Here is a 21,599-nt window from a genome sequence, read left to right as displayed (position 1 = left end):
CACACACACACACACACCTTGAGGTCCTGCTCCAGACTGCGTAACAGCTCTCCATCCACATGTCCACTCTGAGCAGCACGGAGGCTCCGCTGCTCGGCCTTGCGCAGCCGGTACTGGAGGATGCGGCAGTTCTTGTTGGAGCGGTCGAGCTCGCGCCGCAGCTCCTGCAGCTGGTACATCTCCTCCTCCAGGTAGCTGTCCCGCACCTCCTCCATCTCCGCACGCAGCTCGTCCACTTCATCCTGACACACACACACACGCACACACACACACACATATGACAACATTTAAAATGTATATTTCTTCCAACACAAACTGTACACATACTGTACACAGAGGATAATATGTAAGTGTCTCCATAAAAGCAGTTCATCCTTTTCAATTTTCCTTGTATACAAATACCAGGAAACATACATGTAAACACACACGCCGACTCGCACACACACACACACACAGGACATGTTTGCATACACACACAGGACACATATACACATGATAACATGTCTATACATATAAACATATGCATACAAAAACCATACAAAAACCTTAGAACACACACATGACAATATATACAGTAGGTGCAGACATGTGGGAATACACACATATGTGCATAGCATGCATCTTTATTTTTATCCACAAGTAGGTCATCATGCCTATCGCACCTACAAGTCACTATCCACAACTCATTACACTATTATTACACTATCCCACCATAAGGACATGAGGACAATAGGATAGGGTGGTGCCCAGGGACGCTCAAGACTAGATGACCTGTGTATGAGGCGTCCAGAGATCCAGAGTGATGCTGAATGCATTGACTGGACAGAGGTGGGTCCTTTCCTTGAACCTTACTCACTGGGTTAACCAAGTAGGCCTCAGCCCTTGATATGCAATTAAAATCCATGGGCTCACACATGCTGAATACAAATGGTGCTAAGAAGTGTCATGAGAGCCATGAAAATGCGCAGAATATGCGCAACGAGTACTTCTGCGCTCTTGATGCCATCACTGAGCCTTTGAGTGCTATCTAGGGGGCGGGAGGAGGTGTAGTGTAGCCTAACACATCTGGACGCTGAAGAGAGAGAGAGAGAGAGAGATGCCCCTAGCTTGGTGAAAGCACGCGGGCATGCAATTCCATGGGGACCAGACCATTACAAGCGCAACGGCCAAAGCCGATTAAGACAGGCTCTTCTTTACGGTCCGCCAGAGAGTGGAGATAAAGTTATGAAAATCCTGTTTGTGATATCTCTCTCAGAACCTATTTAATGCGACAAGAATGCGCAAAAAAACACATAAACTCAGATGACTGTCATTATTTGGGTTTAAATAGAATGGTAATATATACTGCAAATTCTTGAATTGATTTACATCTCTCTGTGTGTTTTGGAGGCTTAATCTCATCATCGGGATAATTCAATCATAACTTTCATAAATGACGGGTAGCTTATTTGCGAATTAAGCTCTAACACGGCTGCTAACCTCTGATCTGTAAACCCGCTTAGTGCACTTCGTTGTCCAGATCACTGTTTTATGCATTTTATTCATCTAAGCAAATGATTCGTGATTATTCAAATTATTAAAAAATATAGGCCCATATGTTTTAACGCATAAGGTCGACAACGTGGTTCAGTTACAATTTTTTACGTAACCACTCACCTATTTTCGACAGGTTAGAATACAATAGGCCCACACGGGATTTCTGAGTAGCATAGCATGTGTATGAGTGGAGAGATAATATAAGTGACAGAGGGTTCTGGTTGAATCGGCCTGACGCCAAGTCAAAAAGAAATCGAAGTTGACCCAGGTCGCCAGATGGTTTGTTCAGACCTAGTCAGACACGACACCTGAGCCCAGCAGTGAAAGTCATCAAGACATAAGAAAAATCACTGCGCAGGAACAGACACACACTCACACAATCAAACACTCAAACACACACACACACACACAGGATTTAGTCTATCCGACTCACGTCAGTTCACTTGGATACGTCCAATGATGATCAACAGAACAATGTGTAACAAATCAGAATGCCCACTAACGGCTCAACCACATACGTTTTAAACAACAGCACAGATCTACATATAACATTACAAAACGTCCTAACAAGGAACGCACGTCCCGGCTGTTTGTCGTTTTGTTTTCGGTGCTTACCTTGAGGTAGTCGTTTTCAGATCGTAGCTCCTCTATTTCCCTTAATAAATCCTCCTCTATTAATTCATTGCTGCGATCCAGTTTAAATTGTGCGCTCGCAGCAGCAGATTTGTCCTGCTTGCTTTTCTCGGCGTGTGCACCTGCACTGGCCGAAGCCTGAGACATGCCTCTCGCTCCGGGAGCCTCCACTGTGCGCAGCCGAGCGACTGGCGCCCCGCTCGCTTCTGAGGCTGACGCGGTCTGCTGCGGATTATCTCCCGCCACCACATGATCCCGTTCGCTGGACCCGGAACCGGTCCCTGATTCGGCGTCGCTGCTGGGCGCCTGTGCAAGTCTCTGTTCGTCGGAGAGCGGCTCGGATGGGCAGTCGGACAGGTCGGAGCTGCTGTCTGTCTGACCGACCCGACCGATAGTAGCACCGGTGGGAACACGGATGGGGGACCCATGGCCAAGGGGTCCATGAGAAAGTGGGGCTACTCTGCCCTTTTTGCTTTTGGCGAGGTGTGGACTGCTGTCGACCACTTTGCTGGCGGTTTTCGACTCTGCTGCCGCTACATGTTGCGTGACTTTAACGGCCTTTTTGGTCACCGAGGACTTGGGGTGACTTTTTGCCGGTGCGCACTTGTCCTTCGCCCCGGTTAAGGTTCGCCGTGAAAGACGACTCTGCGTGGCTAACTGCCCCGTGGGCGCTTGCTGCTTGTTGAGCTTGGGGGATTTTGGTACGATGGCGGTCGCCTTCGGAGAACGGGAGTGTGTATCCTTTAGGAAAGGTCTCGCCGGAGACGGGGCGCGATTTAACCGTTTCTTCTCCAGCTGGTGGTGACTGTGCGGTCTGGTGTCGTTGCCGGAGCCATTGGGACTCTCCATCATATCCCGCCACAGGCGTGGGGAGGCCGAGGGTGGACACGGTAAACCCTGAACTCAGGAGAATAACCCTGGCAGATGACACCAGCGACGCGGATCCCCTCTTTGGTTTGCCTTCTCATCACTCCAGATTGGTGCACATATGCATAGACACATTCACACACACTCACGCATAGGCACAAATACACACACAGACGCACAGGCTCGGTCGTTTTTAGCTGTGCTTTCCCATTGCGTCTGTAGGCTATTGAAGGCTGTATCCTACTGAGATAATCGGACTGTCATTGCATTCCCCTCTGCGGGTGTGTTCTCTCTCCTTTCAGGCTCCTTCAAGGAAATGCGGCGACAGATTCGGACAAGGGGAGCAGAACGTCTCGAGAAGATCCCCGCTCTCCTCCGGTCTGGTTGTAAACGTGATATCGACAATCCTTCGGAGGTCTTAATTTTACTCAGGTTGTCTTCCGTTCGTCCGTCTGATGTCGACCTCCTGGCTCCCCCCACTGTGGTCTCGTTCGTTCTCCCCTGTTTCTCAACCTGTCCGCGCGCTATCTGGCATGTAAAATCTGCACTCTGCCGCTGCGGTCTGCCTACCGAACGCCCGTGGCTTTTAGCGGGGGCGCATGCGCCTGTTTTTCACAAACACCGTACGCACTCGCTCCTCGCGCTTCAGCCTCCCCAGGTTCGCAGACACGCCTGCGTGCGCATGTGACAGAGAGACGCAAAACGCTGACACATACACGACACGCTCTCACGGTAATTCAGGCACTCACCTACGGAAGTGAGAGATGTAACAGGAGCTCTCCTGTTGCCCCTCCATCTCTTCTAGTAGATCCTGAAACCCAGAAGAGAACAACCAATGCCTGCGGATAATGGTGATTAGCCACTCCTGAGGTGACCAGTCTCAGGATGAAGTGGACAGTCTGGAGATGGCTATACACACTTCACTCTCGTTTCCCTCCCTCACACATGACATGACAATGGTACAAGTAATAGCCTGAGCAGGTCAGTGTGTTAAGGTCGGGGTGAGCGAGCCACTTTTGACAGATGAAATGGTCCTCAAGGAACACTTCTGTGGAGCCACTGAAACGAAAACAAAACAAAATGTAAAGAAAAAGAGTGATCTGAGCTAACGTCATAAAATGGGTCTGTGGTGACACAACCCCTCTGTTGACGACCCTTGACCTTTGCTGTCTGTCTGTCGCTGTTGAAATGCCCACTACTGATATTTGGGCTGATATGCTGCTGAGACCTTCACACCAGGTCCGATTCTACTGCTTGATCTGGGTTGGGGGACCGATTCATATAAGTGCTGTGTCATGGCTTGATCTTCATCTGCAAAGCGCTCTGGGAGGAGGGACACTGTGTTTATTCACTCTAGCCTAAGCAGGTCAGTGTGTTAAGGTCGGGGTGAGCGAGCCACTTTTGACAGGAGATGAAATGGTCCTGATGCTCGACCACTGCGCCACCCAGCCTAGAGCTAACTCATGTGACGCACCAAAGACGTCACCTTGGCCAGCTACATATGACACTCACCTGGTATGGTGCACCCCATTAGGCTACATCAGCACCCAGTGGGGGTAAATAGCTGAATATAACAACAAAAGGCTAACATGTTGAGGATGGGAATGAATAGCAGGGTTCCCACCGGCCATGGAATTTCTGGGATTCCATGACCCGGGTATTCCAGACATGGAAAGTCAGAGAATTGTATCATTTTTGGGGCAAAGTCATGGATTATCAGGGAATGTAGTTTGTAGTTGTAGTTTAAAATTTACTTGCCAAAATACATTAATCATTCAAATATATTTCCATGCTCAATTGGTGTATATCTAGTTATTCGCTTGCTTGAGTAGCCCAACTTTGTTTATTCAATGCCCATTTATTCATCTCCCGCTCTAAAAAAGTGAAAGATTCTTGAACGCTACATGGCTGTTCTGAAATCATTGGTTGGCATATTGTACTATTCATTGTAAGTCATGGAAATTCAAGGGGGGGGGGGGGGCTGCATCTCTCTCTCTCCCTCTCTGTTGTGTGTGAACGTTTTTTTTTTTTGGGGGGAGGTCCAAAACACCTGGCATTGCGTTTGCAGGTACTGTGGCAGCCATAGATTCTCCAGTCAATCATATTTTACCACTGGGAAATGTCCAGAGCATCTATAGCTTTTATTTCCTCCTCCAAGATTGATTTTGCCTCCACTAACTTGTAAGCCTACAGAAAAACAATCTGGAAATAGGCTAATGAGCAAATAAGAACAATTTCATGACAGACAGCCCCATGTGATTAAAGCTTTATAGTGAGGATAGAGTCTTGTAAAATAACAATGGACAGTATTTGTTAAATCATGTATGTTTAGTGTATCTGCAGTATATCATTAAATACATGTAATTATATATATATTTGTCAGCGTAATTATCCCCTTATACAATGGTTTCCTCATCCTTGCATGTCAGAGAGCTCTGTTGCATGTAATGTAACAGCACCCTCTATTGGAGAGTGAGGGTTATTGCATATTGAGCCAAATGAAATACGAGGGTGACACCACAGGAATCATTGGGCTAGATAATAAATATATATTTCATCTTTATTTGCACTTCATTAGTTAAAGAATGCCACAAAGTTATAAATATCACAAAACTGCTGAAAACATGCCGTCTATAAGAGATGTCTAAAGTCCACCTATTCATACAAACATTTTCAAAAGAGCCCGCTGTTTCAACAAGGGTTTGTACTGAATTTTTTGTTCCTTCTATTACAATTTCAATGACACATAAAAAAAGTCATATTTCAAAATGGGTGAGGGTAAGGCATGTCTGTACAATATGGAGAGAGAGAGATAGAGATAGAGAGAGTAATAGAGAGAGACAGACAGAGAGAGAGGAGTGCGAGTGCTTGTCCAGACTGGTTCAGACCAGGATCCAGTAAAACACCAGTTCTGGTCTGAATGGCCTGTGATAGTGGTGGGGGTGGCACACTTATTGCTAAATGAACAGGCTAACCCTTCATAAATCATTACATCAACACTGAGGCAGGCGGCTCACACGTATCACAACTGCATCATAATCAACAATCAAAATTCAAGTCCTCCTTAACAAGTGCTGTCCAACGGTGCAGAAAATTACAACTCAAGTTTTTGTAATGTTAACAAAAAGTCACTGATCTTGCAGCCATTTTGTTTCAAAGGGCTCAGCCAAACTGTCCAGTCACTTTGTGTCAAAGCTTATTCAGCCGACAGCAGTCAGAAACTGGCTGGAGTTGATGTGCAAGCGAGCGCCTGCCGTCCTGCTCTCCCATAACCAAAAATTAAAAAGCACTTTGTGAAACTTTAAAGTGAAGCCTCTTAACAGTGTACCTAGTCACATAAACACATGGCACAAACTGATGATGGCAAAATAACACTAGTCTGAGGTTAGCACATCTTCAACATGATGACAAAAAGACTTGGCAAAAAACAACTCAAGAAAAGAGACGGGAGAAAGTAGCTGACAAATAAAGATGATGGGTCATCGGGGGCTGAACACCTTGCCAAGACAGTGTTAAAGATAAGTGTAGCTGAGATGAACCATGAGCTTCTCTGATTCTAAAATACAATGCAGGTCACCCACAGATCAGTTCCTCCACTGACAGGAGAGATGAGTTCCCATCCAACCCTCAACCCAAGTTAAAGAGGACATGAAACATCCATCTTGTGAAATATGCCAATTACATAGTGTCTCATGCCCACTTTATAGGGCAAACATCTCCACCAGGTTGTTCTGTGGCCCAACATCAGATTAAACATCTAAACACCAGCTACTCCCTTAACCTGTGGGGTGGGGTATGTCCATGTCCCGCATCGCGTAACACTGCAATAACTCCATTAGTAAATAAAAACAAAAACAGACAGATAAACAAACACAGATGCACCACAGGAGTCATTAGTGTTCCCATGGAGACGGTATCCTGACCTTAATTACTAAGCAGTCCACAGAGATATGTGCTTGGCATGATGGATGTTCAAAACGCACTGAAAGGCCACTCAACCCTCTTTGCCGAATCACTCTAAAGGCATGGTCTCATGCTTTCTTGATTTTTTGGGTTGTTCACAGGTTGCACTAGTCCATATCAACCAACCAACCAATCAAATTTACCAGTCCATGAATTGGCATATTTGTGCTGCCTTAGGGTCAAACCTAAGAACAATAATAATACTAAAAAACACTAGGTATTCTGGTAGTCAAAGGAAATGGGCAGGCTTTCTTCCTCACGGAGGCAATCTCTGCATTGGAGCCAAAGGAAAACAGAAGGAAAACCCTTAGATCACTGAACAGAGATCATTGAGAATGCTGCATTTCTTTACATATTAAATGTGCTTTTCCATACCAATCACAATGTCAAATACTAGATGTGCAATCCACGGTTATGTAATGGCGACCCATTTCCCTTACATGCATTAAGCCTAGCCGTGGCCTAAGAGCATTGTTTTTTTCAGATGGAGATTTACATTGAAATTTGCTTTTAGTGTAGGACTAGCCTGAAATGAACACCAGTGGTCAGATATCTGCCCATGGAAGACAGCGCCCAGACTACTTTAGAATCAGAGATGAGCCGCCAGTCACCCTGCAGGTCTTACAATCACAGCTGACTGAACCCAGCTCTGACTTGGAGTCTGAAGTCTCCCAAACCCTTTCAGCTGCACCTGGCTAAGTACGCTGCGAGTGATTGGGTGGTACAGCAGCTCCACGGGGGGCCCAATCTCTATCTGCTGGGATGGGAAGCAATCAGCATTTCACGCCTGATGACGTCATTGGCATCAGTACCAATTACACACCTTCGCTTGTGTCATCCATGTTATACTGTAGAAATACTGCAGTGAGACAGCTCTAAATGCACTGGCCACATCAGTGAGACAGCTCTAAATGCACTGGCCACATCAGTGAGACAGCTCTAAATGCACTGGCCACATCAGTGACAGTGAAGGTCTGCTTTGGGGTGCGCTAATATTGCCACTGGTGTTTAGAACGATAAGCTGACACAGGCTTGCTTGATTGCGGATGACACTAAACTCAGAATGGCCAGGTGGATCCCCCAATAAGACTTGTAGTCGGCTAACTGAAATCAGATTCGTATAAGCAGGCTTTACTGTGCTGCAGGGGCAGATCTGACCCCAATGCACTCTGGACTGGTGGCCATTAGCAGGTTGACCAACAGGTGTTTTCAAAAGAAATGTGCAATTGCATTTTCACAAGCAGATTTTCACTATATTAGGTTTGTAATTATAGGTGCATTTTTGGGGGTTTAACAACAACAAAGAGATGACTGCTCCCCTACTCTGACTTTGTGTGTTTCCTGGGTTTGATGGAGGCGGCCATTTTGCAGTGTGCCCTCCCATCACTACCATGAGACGTCTTTGTGCTTGGGGTTGAGTGGAGTTTCCTTCCATGCAACTAGAGAGCGTCGCCATGGAAACACATGACTCGTAAATATGACGAGTGTTTCCCAGAGAAACACCAGGCGAGTCCGAGTCACCTTTCCTTATGTGCATATGTTTTGCATTGTGGCACGTAGGCAAAGCTAGCTACAACGAATTGTAGTGCAAAAAACAGTTACAGGTCCAATCACAAACAAACAAATAAAAGAACCCATTTTTTTGTCAAAGTATATAGAATACTGTTATGGCACAGGGCAAACTCAAGGGAGCTTAGGAGATGGCAACTATTAAGGCCCAACTATTGCCAATGCGTAACATAAAATGAAATACATTTCATTTTATGTTGAAATACATTTAAAAAAAAATCTTCTTCCTCAAGGAACACTTCTGTGGAGCCACTGAAACGAAAACAAAACAAAATGTAAAGAAAAAGAGTGATCTGAGCTAACGTCATAAAATGGGTCTGTGGTGACACAACCCCTCTGTTGACGACCCTTGACCTTTGCTGTCTGTCTGTCGCTGTTGAAATGCCCACTACTGATATTTGGGCTGATATGCTGCTGAGACCTTCACACCAGGTCCGATTCTACTGCTTGATCTGGGTTGGGGGACCGATTCATATAAGTGCTGTGTCATGGCTTGATCTTCATCTGCAAAGCGCTCTGGGAGGAGGGACACTGTGTTTATCCACTTCTGTGCGGTTGACGTGACGGTAATCACTTCTTTAAGATAATATACTCACTTTGATCTTGAATCAAAGTCCGTTTCGGTTGATAACAACACCTCACCCGAGGGGGGCGCTGTTCTTAGGGGCCACGCAGGGCTGAGCAGGAGAGAGAAGGCGAGACAAGTGCATGATGAAACGTGCCTTCCCAGGGAATATCACACTCTGGCCCACACTTGGCCCACACCTGGCCTGCACCTGGCCCACGTCTAGGACAGATCCAATGCAGATCCAGGTGAGCAGCATCATGTGCTGAATCCGTGTGAGTGGGGAGCTCTTGGTGAGCTTCATCCTCCAAAGAGAGGCCAGGCCATGGGCTGCCAACTGGATCACTTGCAAGACATTTGTTCTTAATTCTCTTAAAGTCTCACAGAGGGCAGCACAGAATTGCAGGCTACTGTATGTGTGCACTGTGCAGTATGTGTGTGTATGTTTGTCTTGTGAAGTCGGTGTGTATCTGTGTATGTTTTTTTAGTGTGTGTCCGTGTCTGCATAGCGCATTTGTGTATAGACTGTGGGTTATATGTTTAGTGTGTGTGTGTGTGTGTACATACATACAACTGCCAAGGGTGTGTGAGATTGGGTGTGATCATCTGCAAGGCACCTTGAATGGTACACCCAGCTGTGATGGATATGAGGTAGGCTGGGCATTGTGTGTGTGTGTGTGTGTGTGTGTGTGTGTGTGTGTGTGTGTGTGTGTGTGTGTGTGTGTGTGTGTGTGAGAGAGAGAGAGAGAGAGTGTGTGTTTTTATGCATGTAATTTCTGCATGTAACTTTCACCACTAATCAAGAAAGCTGACAGGTAGCGTGGAGCGTGCCTTGGAGGCCCTCTGTGGTTCTCTGCTGGTCAGACCTGTGAACTGCATGAACACAAGCTGAAACCTGGGATGGGCTGGGATCAGAGCAAGGACAGGGATTGAAGTGATTCTCTGGGTCACAGGGTCAAAGGTGTGAAGCGTAAAGGTCAATGTCAAGGTCACCGTGACACTTGAAGCTGAACATCAGGAGGCTGGAGACCACAATGATGCAACAGGGTCAGGAGGATCAGGGGGAATGTGTGTCGATATGTGAGTGTGTATGTGTGTGTGTATGTGTGTGTGTGTGAGTGTGTGTGTGTGTGAGTGAGTGTGTATGTGTGCGTGAGTGTGTGTGTGTGTGTGGTCAGAAGGGGGTTGTATATGGGGTAGGTGTAATGGGGAGGGGATTTCAGCAGCAGCGGGCTCGAGGGGGGGTCAGCTCTGGAGGGACCTCAGGCTCAGGCTGCAGGGAGAGGACGCTGTTGGAGAGCTCTTTACTGGGGATCTCCAGAGGCATCTACGGAGAAAGAAATGTCAAGAAAAGTGTATCTGCATTCATTCATACAAACTGAAGAAACATATATCTGCATACATTCATACAAACTGAAGAAACATATATCTGCATACATTAAACCGAACACTCTTAACAAAAATAAGACGCAGATGCAGCCTCGCACAAGCTTTCTGGACAACCATCTGTTCTAACTGATAGACACATTTCTATATAAACGAGCTGTTCTAGACCAATAGCATTAACAACCACAAACACGAAACACCTTCCAAAATGCACACACACACACACACACACACACACACACACACACAAAGTATGTAGCATGATAAGCATGTTTTGACATAAACAAGACACAATCAAACACACACAGAGTTTCTTTAAACACACTGGTAAACACTCACTTTGCTGAGGATGTCGTCAACCAGCTTGTGGAAGATCTCGTCCACATTGAAGTTGTCCTTGGCACTCGACTCACAGAAGCGCATGCCAGATATCCTGGAGGCAAACTGATAAAACACACACACACACACACACACACACACTTGTACTGGTCATTTTTGCATACAGTACATACACATTGCATACATATTATTTACCATGACACACAACTGCTTCCTCTCGACCCTGCTGTGTGTTATTCAGCGCTGTTCTTTAAAGATGCCTTTACAAAATAAAACAAACAAAAACACCACCATGAAGGCCATCAGTCTAATGAGGACTCTAGTGATCTTCAGGGTTTTTTTTATCCTCGTCCACCGGGAGATCAATCCGGTTTTTTAACATCCCCAAACCCGACCCACAAATTCCAATTTTAACCATCAATATCATGTAGCCCAAATTTTAGACATTACTTCAAAGACATACATGTGGGCTACCAAATAAATAAATGCCCAGTCAATGTAGCCTTGTCTAAAAGCCTATGTTAAACTGGAAGCAATCTGGACTTCAAAACAAAGTAGTCCTTCTCTCATCCTCCCCCTCAAACACACACACACACACACACACACACACACACAGGCAGGTTCAATGTTGTCCCAATATTAGACTACTCTTCTTGCTGACCATCAGATAAGTTTTAGATGTTGTCCTAAACGGTAGGCTACCGACTGCAACTTAGCAACAATTAATAAGGATTTTGGCAGCACAATATATACAGACTATAAACTAAACACAATTGGCCTACAGGCCAGTGTTAACATCTGTGGAGTGTGGCAACATGCGTGGAAATAACTCACGCAACAGCAGCAGAGGACTCTATTACCTCTGGAGGTTATGTTTTCACAAAACTATGTAAAAACAACTGGCCTAATTTTCATGAAACTTGGACCAAGGTAGAACCGGTTCACTTTTGGGGAGCCAGTATGAATTTAGTTTCGCTTTTGCAAACGTTGCGAAACATGGCATTTGGCCTTGACAGGGGTCTGCATTCTCCAAGTGCCCATCCAGTTTCACTTTGTCATTTCTCTGTTTTTTAGTTAGGCTAGCTTTTTTTGCTTGTGTTTGCATTGCTATTCTGCCCAAAAAGTGGTATTTGTGTGAATCAAGGAAACGTCCTGACAGTCTGAGGAATGTCTGGGACAGGATTTCATCTCAAGCACACTCACAGTCAATACACCCTGCCCTCAGGGCTTGAAGAGGAAGGGGGAGTAACACACTTCAATCTGGCAACCACAACACTCACAGCCCAGTTTGCCACCCCAAACACTCACTCTCCAGTTTGGCAACTGCAAGACTAGCTTCCCAATCTGCCAACCCTATATATATATATATATATATATATATATATATATATATATATATATATATATATATTATTAGGGCTGTCAATCGATTTAAAAAATTAATCACATAATTAATTACATATATAATTTTTATTTAAATTTTGCTTTTAAATATTTAACTTCAAATTAATCATTGAATAATCAGCATTAGTGACATTAAAACATCAAAAACTCTTTTATTATTATTTTCAATGTAATATTATTTTCACTGTAATAATTGCCATAATAATCTATGATATGACCTAATATGCTGAGGAAATTAATTCAAAGTGCTTCAAATTAAAATAAATTCAAAATAAAGTGCTTCGGGAAGATGTTTTTTTTACATACAAGGCATTTCAGGCCACAGATATAACCTAGGGGACACAATGAAAATAAATTAATACTCCCCTCAATGTCAACACTTATTTCTTTGCATTGATGTGCGACTATGGAGTTGGTGAACTCCGGTGATATGCAAATTCCTTGCTGCAGACATTGCAGAGGACTTTTCAACACCATCAGGCCGTTTTTTAAAAGTAAATGTTCCAATCAATGATCCAAGCAGCACGTTTTCTTCTCTCTCCTTCATTTTACAGTCTAATTTTTACTGACTAGAACGGTTGGGGGTCAAAGGTCATACGGAATCGATTAATCTGCACTAATTTTTTTAATCAGTTATTTTTTCTCAAATTAATTAATCGAAATTAATCAGTTATTTTGACAGCCCTAATATATATGTGTGTGTGCATATATAAATATATATGTGTGTTTGTGTGTGTGTGTGTGTACTCACCCTCTCTCCCTGCTGTCGTGTGATGGCCCTGTCCGTCTCACAATCCAGCTTGTTCCCCACCAGCAGAAGCTCAGCTTCCTCAGACGCGTACTGCAGGGGTTAGAGGTCATCAGTCTCTCTCTGGACAGGGGCCCGTGCTCTTCCTCTTATATCTCATCTCTCTCTCTCCATAAAAATACAGAGCCATGACCTCATTGACGTGACAATGATGTTGAAGGATAGAAGTTGAAAGCAAAATAACTTTCATTACGGTCTAGTTGATTTTTTCCCTCCATCTCACTGTAGCTACAATGCTGATGCAATTGTAAATGTAAGGCTCATGCACATATCTTTGGGCCCTGTCATTTAACATGGACTATTCATCCCTATCGGAAATGTACACATTTACTTGCATTGCGTTATATATAGACAATAGCGGTGAAAAATAAATGATTCTGTTCAGTATTGCGATATTTTGTGCACGCAATTACATTATATCGATTCAGTACCTCAAAGTATCGCAATATTTAATTATATAATTTAATTATCCATTTTATTTGAGACGGGTTTACTCTGATAACATTAAATTTGCTTAATACGGCCACAAGGTGGCGCTTGTTGTGGCATTTTGGTGTTGTGCATTCAACGGCAATTTCAAATAAAGAAGGCTTCGCAATCACAACCTGTTATACACGGTGCTCTGTCTTCTTTCCCCTTTCATAACGAAAGTGTGGGTGTATTTCAGTTTTCAACAAAAAGCGAATAGTAAGGACCTTGACATGTACCATGCCATGACAAAGTTTTTGCACTTCAGTTAAAGTATAGAACATACTGTTGTTCACAGAATTAAATGTGACATTTGAAGTGAGTTGAACAGTCTTATTTTCCTTATTTGTTGTAATGCCTTTGAATAATATTGGAGACATTAATCACAATACAGTATATCGCAGAATCGAATCACAATACTTGTTGTATCGTAATAACTTAAGAATCGCAATAATATCGTATTGTGGCCCAAATATCGCAATAGTATCGAATCGTCAGATTTTTGCCAATTCCCACTCCTAATGGACAAATATCACATTTTGCTGTGCTAATATACATCAAAATGTCTACGCATAGCTTGATGTGTTCATGTCTGTGCACCTAGCTCACCTGGACTATGACAGGGACCTTGGACTTAACTATCATCATTTTTATCCACAGACTCCCACCTCTGAGTGTCCAGCTCAGTATAGGCAGAAGGACTCTCACCTTGTCAATCATCTTCATCCACTTGGGCAGGTCCTCAAAGGTCTCCTGCTTGGTAATGTCGTAGACCAGCACGATGCCTTTGGCCCCTCGGTAGTAGGCCGACGTGATGCTGTTGAAGCGCTCTTGTCCCGCTGTGTCCCTAAACAAATTAATCAATCAACAAATCAACCAACCAATCAATCAATTAATCAATCAATCAATCAATCAATCAATCAATCAATTAATCAGTCAATCAACTAATAAATCAATCAATCAGTGTGATAATCAGTCAAAGCCAGTAATTTAGTCCTTCAGTCCATCAATCAATCAATTAGTCAATCAACGGGTCAATCAATCTGTTCATCCACAAACCATCCAATCAACAATCAAACATCCTTCACAGTTTATCAGTCAATTATTTGATCTGGAACCTGTTTATCTGAACAGATAAATCGTATTGTCGTATTTTGACAATACAGGACCACAACGGGTTAGCATTATTTATTTATTTTCTCTATATATCAAATCTGAAATCACAAGTGAAAATCAGCCAAGTGGAACAGAAAATCAGACCACAGACCTGCAGCATTGTGAATGTGAATGTAAATGTGAATATAAAATCTGAATCAGTTTGCTACTAAATTGCTTGCAGAACCCTATAGTTGTTATTCAGCTCCATCAGAAGAAGAACAGGTGAGAGGTCAACATCAACTCCAGATCACCATTAGAGTGGAGTGACTACCTGACCATGTACAGTCTACAGTACAGACTGATAAGAACGTTTTATCATAAAGGCCATAAAGTGACATGGGATTCTCAACCAGATGATGGGTCAGTTCTGCATCCACTGTACCTTATTCCAGCCAGTCCCTAGCCCAGCCTGAAAGAACAGGAAATTATGTCTTGATGGACAACATGGAGAGGCGTCAAGCAGCAACAAAAGTGGTTAGTTGAAGGGTGGATACGGAGCAAAGGAAGATGGGACAGCCAGCCATGAGTGAATGTGTGACAGAGACACATACATGGCATGTGAGAAGGAGGGGAGGGGGTATGGTCCTATGGGGTCCTATGCTTAACTGTCTTTGTGTGTATACATGCAAACATGTGTGTGTGTCTGTGTCTGTCTGCCTGTATGCAAGCATGTGTGCGTGTGTGACTATGTATGAGAGTTCAGGAGGAGTGGAGGGGCTGTTAGAAACAGAACAGACACTCATGCAACGTGCATAAAAACAGATATGCATGCTGCTGCCCCTAACACACACACGCACGCAATTCCCAATCAATCATCAACAGAACTGAAAATCACTTGGCTACAAAAACAAAACCAGTGGCATCTGTACACTGAAATGGAGGCTCCCTGAGAGAGAAGATATCCCCACAATGACAGGAAGGGACTGAGGGGAAAACGCCTCACCACACCAAACTGCTTTATCATTACCTCTGCCAAGGAGGTTATGCTTTCGGTGTGACTTGTCATTTTGTCTTTCTGTGCAGGATCATGCTAAACAAAATACTATCCAGATTTTCATGACATTTGGTACCATTGGCCAAGGAGGGAAAAAAACAAATGTTGAGGCAGCCATAACTAACAGGGTGGCTTCAGCTTGAATAATTTAGTATTTAGCAGCCGTGGCCTACTGGTTAGCACTTCGACCTGTAACCGGAGGGTTGCCGGTTCGAACCCCGACCAGTAGGCACGGCTGAAGTGCCCTTGAGCAAGGCACCTAAACCCTCACTGCTCCGCTGTTGATGCAGGCAGCTCACTGCGCCGGGATTAGTGTGTGCTTCACCTCACTGTGTGTACACTGTGTGCTGTGTGTGTTTCACAAATTCACGGATTGGGATAAATGCAGAGACCAAATTTCCCTCGACGGGATCAAAAGAGTATATACTTATACTTTAGGCTTTTGGTGGAGGTCTGTGATTGCTGAGTGTCCTATTCTATTGTGGGTTCTGTAGTTTCAGGGGGTCCAGAAGCAGTCAAGTCTCTCCTCTAATTCAGAGAGACGCCTTCTCAATAGACAGAAGGGTGTGATGGAGCAGCAGAGACGTGGCCACCTTAGAGACATGGGTTTGAAAACTCAACCTGACGTTGTAAGACTGTGCTGGCGCTTATGATAAAAGCCTCAACTAAACACCACTTGGCTTACTTTACAGTCAAACTTCTTATATCACCAAGAGTCGTACGTTATGCAATCATACACTGTGTAGCATATTTCTGCTGTCCCAATCTAGAACCTGCTTACTTAAACATCAGGGGATAGAGCTGCTGTAACCCTAGGACAGATACAAGGGCACAGGTTCCCCAAGGGATGCGGAGTCAGCTATATTTGACAGCTGAGTCACTCCTACAACCAGGACTGCGCTTCTTTTAGGCCTCTTGGAATTGCAAGTGTCACACCATGGCTGTCACGATATCCTTCATATTTTCATTGCATTGATTGGATGGATAGATCCATAGTAACTTTATCAATCCCTTAAGGGGAAACTAATTCACTAGTGTGTGTCCTCAAAAAATGAAAATAACACGTCCGCAAGACGCAATATTCACATGACCACTGGACTTTAAAACTGAAATAATATCAAATAATAACTATGAAAAAACATTTCACAGACCATGGTTTTGGAAGCAGAAATATTTCACAGACCTTGGTTTTGGGACCAATTCATGATATATATCCAGGATTTAAACAAAACGGTTCAGCAACAAACTTATCTGATTTGACACGGAATGACTCAAATAGCTGTATGATGTCCATTCCTCTCCTGGGGTAACACTGAGCACAGACATCCTCTAAGTCTCATTTCTCCTCCTGCACTCATCCTGACGCAGGAGGATGGGGGTTTGGTTTATCAGTGACGGTCCTGACTATGACTGGACACAGGGTTGCATGGTCCAGACACAGACAGGAAGTTAGACATGCAGGAAGATTGAGTCGGTGTCAAGGCTTCCTGTTCCTCTCAGTCATTCATTCACTCACTCACTCACTGACCCACCCATTCATTCATTCGTTCACTCACTCACTCACTCACTCACTCACTCACTCACTCACTCACTCACTCACTCACTCACTCACTCACTCACTCACTAAACTAATCACTCACTCATTCACTCACTCACCAGATCTGCAGACGGATCTTCTTCCCGCGCAGCTCCACCGTTTTGATCTTGAAGTCCACCCCTTGAGAGAGAGACAGAGAGGAAGATATAAACACAAACAGAGGGGAGGGGGAAAAGAGAGAGACAGTGGGAAATACAGAGAATGTGATAGAGCAGATATGGTTTGAACAAGAAGAAGAGAGAGACAAAAAATACAGCAGCAGACACAAGAAAAAGAAAAGGAGCAAGGGAGGGGAGGGAGGGAGGGAGGAAGAGAGCGAGAGAAAGAGGAGAGAGAGCAGAGAGAGAGTGTAGAGTGAGAGCGAGAGAGAGAGAGAGAGAGAAAGAGAAATAGAGAGAGAAAGAGGAGAGAGAGTGGAGAGTGAGAGCGGAGAGAGAGATAGATAGATAGATAGATGAGGATATAAGGACATAAAAAGGACATAAAAGAGAGAGTGAGACAGTGAAAGACAAGTCAGAGGGTGGGGGAGGCATGAGGAGGCAAAGTGAGTTTTCATCTGCAGCACTGGCAGCAGAGCGTCAGAGGGCTAAGGGCCAGCTCAGGGCCAGCCCCGGCTCAGGTCTGTAGCAGAGTTGGACTCTGCCGCTGTCTGCTAAGAGACACCTCATACACATACATTCCTCTGAGCTGGAGCAAGATGCCACAGACAGAGCGAGCCACGGAGATGGAGAGATGGAGAGAGAGAGAGAGAGATCTCTTATGAGCACATCCTGGCATATCGACCACCCCCCTTCTTTTCCACTGTAAATGAAGGATCAGTGAACTTCAAGGGCACTTTCATCTAAAATAGAATAAATGAAAGTGAAATATATTTGGAAGCGTACTGGGCTGGACTGCCCCTCTGAAATGAAGCCCAACTCAAACACAAACCGAAACACAGGCTGGATTATTGAGACAAACCATGAGAAACTTCTGGAAATTGGAGATGTTGTTCACATTCACTTCCTCTGCCTGGCCCTAAATAAATAAAGGAACAGGGGGTGAGAACACAGGAGTGTTCCTTCACTCAAAGCTAAGGGGGGGTGGGGGGAGCGGCATCCCGACCTCATGTGGTTCCAGGTTTCCACGGTTGGAGACCCCACTTTGGTTCCGACTGTTTCCCGATGTCACCCCCAGGTCTCAATGCCACAGGTTTCCTGTCATTCTCGAATCTCTACTGTCCTAGCTTCATAAAGCCCCCTCAAAATATAAAAAGGGAGGCTAACAAATCCCTTGGCTCTCTGTCCTAGCAGGTGGATCAGCTGGAGGAGGCCCATGGAAATTCTGGGAAATGATGGTGATCATGTGACTGATGCTCATGTGACTGTGTGGCGTCGTGAGACTTCAGCTGTGTCACCGGCATGAGTGAGCAGAACTGGGAGGCCGACCATAGCAGCTGTGTGCAAGCACTATTTCGGGAAGGAGATTTGTGAAGGGAGCTGGCTGTGTTGGGGCATGTGTGAGTGTGTGTGAGTGTGTGTGTGTATGTTTGAGTGTGTGTGTGTGTGTGTGTGTGTGTGAGTGAGTGTGTGTGTGTGTGAGTGAGTATGTGTGTGTGTTTGATAGAGAGAGAAAGAGAAAGAGACCCCCTTCTCCCACAGCTGCCGTGTAATCACCCTGTGTATGTGTGTGTGTGTGTGTGTGTGTGCGCGTATGTTTAATCTTCTGATCTGAGACTAGCACAACTATGTGGGGTGGGGGGCAATGGCAGTAAGTGTCCATTTCTGTGCACGCAGGCAGACGAGCAGGCAGGAGGATCCTCTTACAGAGCCATGGGTTGCACAAGACTGCTGAGGGCTGTGCTTTATGCGATCTGAGAGGTCCATCACACCAGCCTCCACTCCTGCACTCAGATGGTTGTACAATGTATGGTGGTGGTGATCCCCTGAAATCCCCTGACCCAAACATCTCCTCACAGGAGAACATTCAACAGTGCTGGATGGATTCTTCCTAGCCTTTTCATCACAAGAGTGCCTATAGTGTTGTTGAGATGACCCACATGAACTTCACATGTAAAAGGATCCCGTGGTATAGGCCTAGCTGACACTAGTTATGGGTAGACAACAGATAATAGCCACAATCTGATTACTGATCAATCTGATCAGCAGGGGTTGCATTTAAATCACACACAGCCATGGTTCAGCTGTAACAACTAAATGGCATGGCACTGATACATATTTGACTGATGCATTGATCTTGGCCTTTCTGCATGAATTGGCTGGTAATGAGACTCACAAGTTTGAGCTCATGGGCCTAGCTTGCATAGGAACAGTAGACTGCTGTCTACCAAGCAGAGTTGGAACCGTTGACAGGTTACGATTCCAGGCATGCCTCTGTCAGGCCCATATCATGCTGGCGGCAGTACTAATTGGATAAATATATGACTGCATCAGTGCAGAACTGGTTTGCAATGAATCGTTTTCAAAAGGGCAAGGTAGGGCAAATTCAGCAATTTATAACAGTGTAATGCCATAAAAAGCAGAGATTATCTTTAACATAGATCTAGACAAATGATCTGACTGCCATCTACTGATTCCACGTAAGATGTCTTGCCCAGGTTAGTCTAATAACTACAGGGATCTAAAGCTACGCGTGCCTGTATGAAGGCCACACACACAACAGAATGGTGGGACCGGGGTGTCTCGTCGACGTCTGTTGTTGCGTTCTCCGGTTGCCAATGTTTTGAACACACGCGAGTAAGTAAACACCTCCCTGACGCGAGAGTGCCGTTTAAAATCTCATGCCTTGACTTGTACTGGGACACTGAAAGGTCAAATCTACAAGTGAATATATAACTTGATAGTTCTGCCTTCAGTTATTGTTTGCAACAGTGAGATCCGACTGTTTAATGTTTGCGTCTGAAAATTAATACGGCAACATATAATTTGTCATTCTGGTGTTTGACTGTCAACTGACGTGAAATGTTAATGTCAGCTAAAGAGTTATGGAATTACCGGGCACAAGTTGCAGCTAAAGATTAAAAGTTCTCCAGTAGTTTCTGCCTGATTGACAATAACTAACAGAAACCTAAAACATCCGTCAACCTAGCTTGCTAACTTTCAAGCTAACTTGCACACAGATAAAGACGATGACAGCTACTGTCGCTAGCTAGAATGCATTCTACCAGGACAACGTTCATGCTAGCATTTTGTGTTTTCTTACCAACAGTTGACTTGCAGGCTGTACAAAACGTGTCATCTGTGAACCTTTCCATTAGGCTGGTCTTACCAACCCCCCTGGAGCCAATGATGATTATTTGAAGTTTATAGTCGGCCGGTCTAGGTGGCATCTTCTTGCGCCGAGACTGAGCTCCGGTGAGAGCGGGGGATGCATTGGCGGAGCCCCCGCTAAAGCCACTTCCACCGGCCCTCCGCTGAATCTCATACCGCGAATCCATCAATAATTCCACATCTGGGTCACGTATTGCACGTTAAAATCAACAAAGAAAGCGTCAAAAGATTTTAAGTAACTTTCTGTAATCCTGGAATCCGACTTCACCAAAGTTTTGTTCTTCAACACAGTGTTGTCCTAGGTTGGGAATGGAGACTCTTCATTACGTCATCTCTTCACTGGACGCTTCCGGTTCCGTCGCATTCCAATGGGAAGAAGCATGACAGATAAAGGTTTTAGGCATATGTTTTAGGCTATGTTTTAATGAAAACAGCAATATTCACCACTATATTATACTATACTACTATAACTATATTCACTCTAATATGAGACTATTGTGCCTTCTGCACAAGGGACACTGTTGTTTTGAGATGTAACTGGCTGGAGAAGAAGATTAAATACATGCTGAATCAATTACAGTCCTTGACAATGCACATGCCCTCATAAACACAAACACCATGTATTCAGTTCCTATTTGTGTGCATTCATACCTACATGTGATTTTGTTCTTGAATCTTGGACCAAGATTGCAATGAAGCAATAGGCAATGAACTCACAGTTTAAATGTTGCATTAATTAATGCCACAATTCTCTCTCTCTTTCTCATTTATTATCAATCACTTTTCCCATTATTATATCAGAACAAGGCTAAAGGCTCCTCCAATTCAGGTGTGGGGTGAAATTAGTACATCCTTGGGGGCTTGTATTAATCACAGACTTGTATTAATCACAGAAGTGAACTATTTTGGCATCAACAAGGTGAATCTCACTTAAAAGGTGAGCAGTTTGCATCCCTGATTTTACTTACACCTAAGCTTTTTTCTTTATTTCTGTTCTGATGCATTATTGTATTTTCTTATCATACATTTTTTACATATTTGTG

The 21,599-nt window shown here is 44.4% G+C and overlaps 2 protein-coding genes across 2 annotated transcripts in view; both read right to left on the bottom strand.

Annotated features, from left to right (window-relative positions):
- LOC125295668 (microtubule cross-linking factor 1) overlaps positions 1-3,622 on the bottom strand; it is a 72,160-nt gene extending 68,538 nt beyond the window's left edge. Inside the window, 2 exon segments of the mRNA XM_048245058.1 lie at positions 18-242; positions 2,152-3,622. Of these exon segments, the coding sequence (XP_048101015.1) occupies positions 18-242; positions 2,152-3,021 (1,095 nt within the window). The 5' untranslated portion in view covers positions 3,022-3,622.
- A 1,956-nt stretch (positions 3,623-5,578) lies between these two features.
- rab12 (RAB12, member RAS oncogene family) lies at positions 5,579-20,963 on the bottom strand. The gene is made up of 6 exons (XM_048238229.1): positions 20,489-20,963; positions 17,347-17,407; positions 14,247-14,385; positions 13,014-13,103; positions 10,859-10,963; positions 5,579-10,460 (listed from the first exon to the last, which is right to left on the bottom strand). Exons 1-6 carry the CDS (start codon positions 20,721-20,723, stop codon positions 10,353-10,355), a joined length of 738 nt encoding a protein of 245 aa, XP_048094186.1. The 5' UTR covers positions 20,724-20,963; the 3' UTR covers positions 5,579-10,352.
- Between the last annotated feature and the right edge of the window lie 636 nt (positions 20,964-21,599).

This window comes from Alosa alosa, chromosome 1, assembly GCF_017589495.1.
Source record: "Alosa alosa isolate M-15738 ecotype Scorff River chromosome 1, AALO_Geno_1.1, whole genome shotgun sequence".
Lineage (NCBI taxonomy): Eukaryota > Metazoa > Chordata > Actinopteri > Clupeiformes > Clupeidae > Alosa > Alosa alosa.
This window is presented reverse-complemented; position numbering and strand designations above follow the sequence as displayed.